This window comes from Ceratosolen solmsi, unplaced genomic scaffold (assembly GCF_000503995.2).
Source record: "Ceratosolen solmsi marchali unplaced genomic scaffold, CerSol_1.0 scaffold1, whole genome shotgun sequence".
Classification (NCBI taxonomy): Eukaryota; Metazoa; Arthropoda; class Insecta; order Hymenoptera; family Agaonidae; genus Ceratosolen; species Ceratosolen solmsi.
In genome coordinates this window covers 8667939-8677835 of record NW_011948415.1, presented here as the reverse complement: position 1 = coordinate 8677835, position 9897 = coordinate 8667939, and the positions used below count along the sequence as shown (strand labels likewise).

Here is a 9897-nt window from a genome sequence, read left to right as displayed (position 1 = left end):
AGATTCGTTCTAATGGCCACAACTTGCTTACAAACTATTCGCATTTCCACTCCACCTCACTCCTCTTGTACGTGCGATCGTACAAAATTCGCCTGCTCCTCTCCTCCCCCCCCCCTCCCTCCCGACCCCACCCCCAACACCCCCTATTCCAACCACCTCGACGGTCTCAGCCCTCTGTTGCCAAGCCGGGCGTTCCGCTCGCTTAAGCGCAGGCCTCTCCGGGTAAAAACTCGCGCCGCTAAATAATCTCTCGGGCGAAAAGTTTGCTGCTTGCCAACCAAGTAGCTTTATTAATCGCGGCGAGTGCCTTACATCTCGTTCATTAGCTTAGCGAAACTTGGCTCTCTTGGGGGCACGCTCGGGGGCTCGCGAGGCGCTCATGTAAATCGATCGCCGGGTATGTCGTTGTCGTCGTCGTCGTCGGTGCTTGTTAATTTACGCCAGGATTTACGGGCCTGTGGAGTGGACGATTACGACACAAGACACGTGCAGCGTGGCCTCACGACACTCGACTATCGTACGAGAGTCTTGGCCAAGATCTCCCGATCACGTGCCCCGATAACGACGCGGCGAGCTCGCAAAATTATCCGAAGTAAGGTAAGATTAGACATTACGGGAGGTCGAAGCGCGAACAGCGCGCGACATAAGCGAGCTTCGGGGACTGGCGATTAGGGGATGGAAGGGGATGGGGACTGATGAGGGGGCACGGGGGCACCGCAACGGGGACGCTGATACCGCTATGGCCTCTCTCTCACGTGTTGTTGATGAGGCGGTTAGTATTCAGGTGGTTTCCGCGCGCCGCTTACCCCTACCCCCCTTACTTTTCCAAAATAAGCGGAAGCGGCAGCCGCGCTTGCCGCCCAAGGGCGTAGCAGCCACTTAATTGCTGGATATTAGATGTGAACGGCGCTTGAGCCAGTCACCGAATCTCGAGAAGAGCTTTTCGTCCGCGGGTGGCGATCCGCCGAACGACCTTGGATTTTGTCTCGCGGCAGGGCGGTGACTCAGATCGAGTGCGAATTAGTCGGGCGTGAACGTGAGCAATGGGCTGGGTTGGGGCTACTTCCGCCGGGTTTTCGGCAGACGATTTTGGATTTTGGTCGTAGTGGCGGGTGGTGCAGCGTGATCGGGGGGAGGTGGGGGATGTGCGAAAGGTCGATCGTCGCATTATGTCAGCAATGAAGGAGTCGGCTTGGCTTGTTTCCCTTGCTCCAACTAACCCAATAGCTCGTTAATGTTTACTTTGAAAATGCGACGTTTGTCATTACAAAGGGCAAATTAAATTACCTCAAATTAAATCAAACCCAATGGCACGTTATGCTCGGTGCAGTAGTGACGCTCTTAAAATACAACAAAGGAAGACCAATATTTGTAGACTTTAGATAATTAAGTGCTGACGGAATGCATCGATATATAATGATAAATACAATTTATTTTCCAAAGGCAGCAACTTATCATTGGATTATCGTTTTCTTTTCAAATAGATATTAGCATCACGCATGAAATCTGAAATTCGCGATAATTCATGGTTATATTTGTTTTTATAAAAAATCAATGATGCGAATCGGAACAGTCGGTAAAGTATCTACTTTTATATCGAATGCCAATTAAGCATTTTTTTCTTGCTTTTTTTTCTTTTTAAGGATTTCATAGGCTCTAATTCGTTATTATAGCTTTTTGTATCACAGTATCGTGAATTTCCTCATAATTTACCGATTTTATGTACAAGGGATATGAACTTTTTTTTACTTACAAGCACGAAACGACGTCCTTTCCTCCCTGAAACTTGGCCTCTTTTCCCCATCGTTTTGGTAACTGGACAACGGCGATCCCCAAATTGCCCCAAAGTGCCAATTGGGTAATCGTTTCATTGATTAATAAATTGGTAACCTCGAAGATGGGCGGGTCGGTTGGTTGTAGACTCTAAAATTTTAAATAAGATGCGAATGAGCATCGATCGATCAAAGCACGGGATTTTTAATAGGGAAGGAAAGAATTTTTGCGAGTTATGGCTAAAATTTTTAGGATATACATCTTACATTGTACATGAAATCGTAATTCTTGAAAGGAGCAAGGGATGTGGTGTGCTCGTAGCGTAATCCATTCGTTCCATTAAGTAAAAAAGCACGCCATTCGTTAGCCGTCATGTTTTCTTTTTCAGACTCGCGCGCAACGAAGATAAATCTCGGGAGCTTTCGTTCTTAGTCGAATTACAAATTCATTATTACCCGGTTCGGTAAGCCATGGCGCCTCGAGAGGATTTTTCGCCTGATCGCAACTCGATTCGCGCGCGCGCCTTTTTCCCTCGCAATCACCCATCTCCCGCGGTGTTTTCTTAATTCCTCTTAGTTTTTCGTCTCGCTCTTCATCTGCGCTCCTCACCATTTTCTTTCCATGTACCACGGCTTTGTTCTCCTCTCGAGGAAGACTACGAGGTAAGTGATTGTGCGCGTGAGAGAGAGAGAGAGAGAGAGAGAGAGAGAGTTGCAAGATGAGTGAGGAAGGGAAGGGAGACGAAGCTAAGAGCGCGTGCATCGTATATCGATTAAAAAACTTTTTAATGCGATCCCGCTCCCCCTGTTGGTTTTCTTGTTTTGATTTTTTATTGTCCCGTCGAAGCCTGGGTTTGTTTGCCGTGCAGGTGCAACCTCTTCCACAGCGGATATTTAATTTCGTGAAAATTCCTCTTTGGCTCTGCGTGTGACGATCGAGTTTCCACTTAGAGAGCCAACTTTCTGAACGATCGGATGAGAGTAAAGGAGCCTACGCACTACAATCGTCTCTCTTTCTCTCTCTCTCTGTTCCCCCATAATTTTCCATCTTTATTTCTCTCCTCACTTTTTTTATCTTCCATGACAAGTGTATATAGTTATAAATAAAAGTGAAAAAGTCACTGGAGAATTTTCTTAGAACTTCGCTTAAATACAATGTCTTGCCGTACAGATTTCACGTGAGTTCATGTGGTCTATGAAAAATCAGGATAAGCGATTAATCAGTTGTCACATCCTGAATTATCGTGAAGAATAATCGCAGGCGGATCAGCAAAGGCAAAAACAAAAGAAAAGAACGCACATTTGAATGTACAATAAAGTTATATCACTTTAAAAACTTCCGCCCTTCGTTCAAGAGAGTTAAGAATCACTCCCCCAAGTAACGAAACACGGCCTAAAGAAGCTTTCTCTTTCTTTCTTCGAATTGTCGCTGTAAGATGAAGTGAGCGAACCAAGAAGAGGCAGAGTGACATAGCAGAAAGGGGAAGGGGCACGGGACCCGAAGAAAATCTAAATCAGCGAGGTTGTGCGCGTCGTTTATTAGAGTCTCAGTCAGTGTCCCGCGACTTATTTCTCGCGCTCTCCCTCTCATTCACTCTGCCGTCCCTTTGGGATGCGTAGTCGTGACAAATACGGTGCGCTGTCCCAACTCGGTAGAGAGAGAGAGAGAGAGAGAGAGAGAGAGAGAGAGATAGAGAGAGAGAGAGAGAGAGAAGCGAAAGAGATAGGGGGGCTGGGAGGGGTCGGCGCTTCGTCGACGTCTTATTAATCCGGGTGGGTGGTCGCCTTTTCGAAGAAATTAAAAGTATGCTAAGGATAATGCGAATACATCCATTCGTCGAGGTGCTCGAAGGAGCTTTTCTCGGCCGAAGAAGCTCGGAGAAACAACTGTGAGGAAGGGGGCGTGAGAGAGAGAGAGAGAGAGAGAGAGAGAGAGAGAGAGAGAGAGAGCCCAAGACATTACCATTTTCGTTGTTATTCGCGAGGAGCGTGCGGCCTAAGTACCTAACAGATAGACATCTTGAGTCTTGTCAAGGCTCTTTAAAATCCAAAGTATATGTCCCGCCTCTTGACGTAGTCTTCATTTTTAATGTCGTAGACCCTCGCCACCCGCGTTGGTGAGTGCGACCTCTTTTCTCTATCTCTTTTTCGTCTATATTTCATAATTTTTTTTTCCTTCACTCGACTTTGTTGGCGCTTTAAAAAACATGGACAACTTAAGACCAGCGATACTTTGCTCGATTCGCGTTAGAATTTATATTAATAGAAATCTTTGAGATTGTGTACTACACGTAGTAAATTGAGTACAATAATTCTATTAATAATAATAATAATAATAATAATAATAATAATAATAATAATAATAATAATAATGCACTTATGCAAAGCAAATGGTATTGGCAAACGATAAACAGCAGTTATGTTTGCCGAGAACCATTAGTGTTATCTTTCCGATAGTTTTTCCCTTTCACTTCGATAACATTAAGAAAAGATGTTTTAAATTTAGGTCAAACTTCTATACCAAATCGTGATTCTAAATTTATTTAAAATATAAAACTTTAGAAATCCCGGATACATAATTCTATCACTAATATTTGAAACGATTATATTAATATAAAATTTCTTGCGTCATCAATACAAACGTAATAATAGTGAATTCAAGCGCATACTTTAATCCCTTAGCTCGCTAATAATTCTGATAACTAATTGCTTAGTCTCGTAATAATCATAAAAATTGTTTACCCTTTTTATTCTACTTAGTTTTAAGTACTCCGATTTATACACTTCTAATCAACTTAATTGTATTACAGCACTATTTAAATAAAATAAAAAGTTTCTTTAGTTGTCATGTTGATATTTTATTATTAAGTAGAGTTCATTTTTCCAAGTTGATTAATCCATTCCACTATTTATTCCGTTTAACATTTGAATCTTTTAGTTTCTTTAATTAAATTAAATTAAGCCATTTCGCTATGTTAATTTATCTTATTTGTTATCGTTTATTTTATGGATTATAAATATTCATGATTATTGTGATTGTAGCTGTAGAGTTTTCTTTTATTTTCTTGCGCTGTCATTACATTTGTGAGACGAGTAATGAACAATGAATTTGAAATTTTTTCCATAATTTTATTTCACTACATAATATGGACAATATAAGGCGATTATTTAATTTTCCTTAATTCATTCTTTTTCTTTTTTTCTTGTTTTATAAACTATATCGCTTTAACGAAGGATAACGCTTTTATTCAGCCCTCTTCGTTAATATTGTTTTATTTAAACATAGTATTGCATGAAAGTGATTTGGCAAATTAGCTGTGCATTGTTAATCCAATGTTGAAGATTCGCGTATCTTTTATAAAATTTAACAGGTAAGCATAGGCAAGAGCGTGCACGAACACGGACGTACACAGGCACGAGTAATATTGGGGATTCCATAAAATTCGCATATAATAAGCGGATATATGCTTGAAGCGGATATATGTTATATGCTTGAAATATGAGCCGAATATCAGACGAATGTGAAAAACACTTTTATTGCGGTATATGCATAGATTAAATGAAGGTATGCGTAAATAAACCTAATTAGGAGCGGCTTTGAAATCACGTGACAGCCGTTGTGTATCGTAGCTGTGTCGTCTCAACCTCAAAATTTCTATTGACGAGTAATGGCGATGGAGTAAGTAGTTCGACTTTGTTCTTCTGTTTTCGACGATTAGAGAATTTTTAAGTTTTTATAAACAAGAAATGAGCTCGAAAATTCAAAGTTGTTACTTATGCAGTAAGGATATACCTTTTTTGTCTGTTTATTTACCTGACAAGCAAGCAATATTCGTTGGTAGGAGCGCTGACACGAAAATTACTGATACGCAATGCTCGCGCAAGCAAGGTTAGTTTGTAACGTTTAGTACACATACTTACAAACTTTAGCGCTTAATTGATTTCTACGCGCATGAAATTGTTACAATAAATGAAAAACGACACTTTCGTTACTGTCAACATAACTTATAGGTAACAAAATTAAAGACAATATTCATGGCTTGGTTATAATTTTTATTATTTTCATAGTTCGTCTATATGCTAATTATGACGATCATAAAGTATTTATTGAACAAGTTGGGGTTCGGCCATGTGGCTTCAATGGTTTTAAGACGAAACGTGGTGTAAAGTTCATTGGTCAGGATGGAGACTGTTTGGAACTTCTTTATGGCAAACATGCATATAAAATAGGATTCACTCCTCCACCAATGAAGAATTTAGGTAATTTAGAGACACACAAACGATTACTTTTCGATGATACAGAAGATAATGAACCGTTAGCGATGAAAAAACTGAAACTCAAGGATAACAATGGTGATAAACCAGATATGAAAGACTATTCTAACGGTAAATGGGAACACTTTACCAATAATACTCTATTTGTGTACACGAGCGAGGGTTGCGAAGGGCGTTCCAAAGTAAGAAAGGATATTTATTTTATTTCTATCGTTTATGTCTTGATTATATTATTGAGCATTTTTAATTGTGTTTGGTAAAAAGATAGCAGCTTACGATATGGATAAAACTTTAATAAAAACAAAATCAGGATTAGAATTTCCAAGAGATACAAACGATTGGGAATTACTGAACTTGTTAGTGCCCGGCAATCTTAAGAAGTATTACGACGATGACTATAAAATTGTTGTTTTTTCAAATCAAGCTAGTTTAGGCACTGCAAAGACACCGCTCAAGGATTTTAAATTAAAAATAGAGGGACTCGTGAAAAGAATTGGTATTCCAATGCAAGTATGTACATTTGGAATACTTAGTATTCAATATGTAGAATAAAATTGCATTTGACCTATGAAATTGTAAATATTGTTTTAAGGTCTATCTTGCTGCGGGACAGAGTATTTATAGAAAACCACGTACTGGGATGTGGGACTTTTTACTTAGTCAGGTTTGTGGTGTGTGCGCAAAGTTTTTGACAAAATATGGGTATACAAACTTATCATTTGTTTTTAGATGAATGACAATGTAACCGTCGATAAAGAAAAATCATTTTTCGTGGGTGATGCTGCTGGCCGTCCCGGTGTACCCGGAAGAAAAAAGGATCATTCCTTGGCCGATAGACTATTTGCAATTAATTTAAATTTGACCTTTTTCACTCCCGAAGAACATTATTTCGGACATAAAAAGGTATCGTACAATGCTCCAAGCTTTCATCCAAAGGAAGCAATTAAAAATACTGTACTTTATGAGCCGCAACAAAGTAAACTTACTTTAGATAAACAAGAGGTAAATATCGTATAATACCAAAAATTATTTTAATACAAATTAACGGTATATAATGTATTGAGCATTCACTACTTACGTATAATTTGTTTCTATTAGTTAATTGTCATGGTGGGAAGTCCTGGCTCGGGTAAATCACATTTTGCAAAAATACATTTAAAATCTTATCATTACGTAAACAGAGATACACTTGGAAATTGGCAGAAATGCATAATGAAAACAAACGAAGCGTTAGCCCAAGGGAAAAGTGTTGTTGTCGATAATACAAATCCAGATAAGAATTCGAGACAACGATATCTTGACATAGCAAAGAAACATAATGTCTCATCTAGGTGCTTTGTCATGAACATAAATAAAGAACACATCAAGCATAATAATATAGTGAGTAATTCTGCTAAATAACTAATTAATGCTGATTACACGAATAAAAAAAAAAAAAAAAAACAAAAAAAAAATACAAATACGAATATACTTTTTACAGTTTCGAGTATTGACAGACTCAACCCATCAAGTAATCAGCGACATGATAATCAATAGTTATTTGTAAGTTATAATCATTTAACCTAGCTTGTGCATGAAAATATTTGATTTGTTTTGCTTGTTTTGGCCAGATAGAGTAGAGATTATTTTGTAGCTTAAAACTTTAAAGAATTTACATCCCTTGTCTATTTTCTATTTTGAACAATATTTTTTATTAGTATGTCAAAGTACTAGTTGATTCGTCGCTGCCTAAAACTTACCGAGTCTATCGCTTTTGTTCTTTCCTCGTTTCTACATTCGTTTCTTTGTCAAATTTCTTCAAAACTGTTACGACGTCTTACAGAAAGAATTTTATTCCACCAACCGAGGACGAGGGTTTTTCCGAGATCGTGAAGATTAACTTTGTACCGTCCTTCAAGTCCGAGGAAGATAAGAAGCTGTACGAGATGTATCTTCTAGGATAAGCTTCGCGCTATAGAGCTTCAACTGTACGAATGTAGAGTAACGGAGAAAGTGAAAAATTACATTCTCATATCCGATTTTTGGTCAGATTCGATTTTATTTGTTGATAATTTTTGGTCTCATATATTTATTTGATATTATTTGATGATTTTTATAAATTGTAAATGAAGAAGGTAATTTATTATTTTGTAAATTTATATTAGGAAAATTGAGACGGAAATAAATAATTAATTTATATTGAAGCACAGAATTGTTTTCTTTTTTGCGTTGATAATTTACGAAAGCTGAAAATTGTAGACTAGCTAGCGTCCTTTCATTATGTCATATATACATTGCAGTCGGAGACTCGTTGTCTTTCTAATGTAACAACAAGATGAACAACAAAAACACTAATAATGATAATTAATAATAAGCCATAATAATAATAATCGTAATAAGAAGGATAGGAATAAAGTTAAATTGCTTGGCAGAAAGATTGTACAAATTCCATTAGAATTTGATATCGTCGTTTCTTCTATAGCGTAAATGTTCTATAAAACAGTCATTTTGCCGGGATGAGTAATTAAAGGGAGGGAGAAAAATTGGCAATAATTACTCGGTTTGCAAGTCAATCCTAATAAATGTAGAGGTAAAAAAGATATTGGCGTGAATCCAGGGAGGTCCCATCCTTCATTTACCCATACATGGGGAGGGGGTGTGGGGTGTGGAGGGATCGGTGCGAGCAAGAAAGAAGTGCGTTGGAAGCAAAGTAGCAGATAAGCGGCATTTTTACGTGCTCGTTACTTAGTGAAGCGGGCGGGCGAACGAGCGAGCAAGTCATTCTGTAAAGGGATGGCGGCCGGGGATAGGGCCAAGGACGAGAAAAACAAGGGGAAAAGACGCTGTACCTTCGCGGTTATCCCGAATAAGCGCTCTGGTAATTATTTGGCTCGGCCCTCGCGGCGAGTTCCACCAGGAGTGGGGAAAAATTCGCAAGGGAGGCGAGCTTCGATTCGGAGCCGCGGGCTTATAATGGCTGATAAGGACGCGAAGCGCTGGAAAAATTAGAAAATGGAACGGCGAGCCTCGATGCTAATGCATTGGTTTTTGGGGGACGGCTTTTTTCGCGCATTTTTCTTCTACTTCATACCGAAACGAGCTTCGGATTTTCCGACCCACAGCCATTCTGCCTCTCTCGACACCGCAAGCGAGATATCGGAATGGTTTCGTTAGGGCAGACATTTGTGCCTCGAGGGCGGAATTCGAGGACAGGGGTGCTGGTAAATTTTTCATCGTCTATATATACGCCTTGTTGCTTCGAGCCGAGCTTAAAGCCTCAAAACAAGTTGGATAGTTTGCAATTTCCCGACGTACCCGCACCGTACGAAAAATTACTTTCCAAGTAACGATGGATCGATCGACCGAGACATTTCAATTAGAGGCTGATACGTTCGGCAATCTCGACTGCGAAATCTGATCTCCGTTATTTTTATCTCTCTCTCTCTCTCTCTCTCTCTCTCTCTCTCTCTCTCTCGCGAGGTTGGTTTATTAATTTATGTTATGAATGAAGAACATTATCATTCAATAATTACGGGATTATTTTTATCCAATCACGCGGACGCGCCATCTTTTGGCGAATCGTGCTTTACATGATTTCACTTCGATTGATATTTTGCTCGTTCGACTTGTACGAGGTCCTTTTCACATTTATTATAATGGAAAAGAGTATGCTTCGCAACGTAATATCGAGCCCCTGGACACATTTATTTAAAAGGATATTTGTATTATGAAAATTCGTAGATTATTTGAGAGAAGTGCGAGAGCGCAGTGGATGATAAAGAAAACAAGAAAAGAAAAAAAGCGGCCCCACTCATTATTACAGAAATAAAGAAATATGTAAATTCATTTTATTATATCTTTTACATGCTTT

At 39.1% G+C, this 9897-nt stretch overlaps 2 protein-coding genes across 2 annotated transcripts in view; one reads left to right on the top strand and one right to left on the bottom strand.

Annotated features, from left to right (window-relative positions):
- The window catches only part of mbo (nuclear pore complex protein Nup88), a 96876-nt gene that overhangs the window by 25603 nt on the left and 61376 nt on the right, over window positions 1-9897 (bottom strand). The window contains exon 2 of the mRNA XM_011507801.1: window positions 1754-1923. Within this exon, the coding sequence (XP_011506103.1) occupies window positions 1754-1923 (170 nt within the window). The remainder of the gene's footprint in view (window positions 1-1753; window positions 1924-9897) is intronic.
- PNKP (Polynucleotide kinase 3'-phosphatase) lies at window positions 5403-8050 on the top strand. The gene is made up of 8 exons (XM_011507800.1): window positions 5403-5661; window positions 5841-6229; window positions 6312-6557; window positions 6640-6711; window positions 6777-7049; window positions 7146-7427; window positions 7528-7589; window positions 7870-8050. The coding sequence occupies exons 1-8, from the start codon at window positions 5520-5522 to the stop codon at window positions 7988-7990; spliced, it is 1587 nt and encodes a 528-aa protein (XP_011506102.1). The 5' UTR covers window positions 5403-5519; the 3' UTR covers window positions 7991-8050.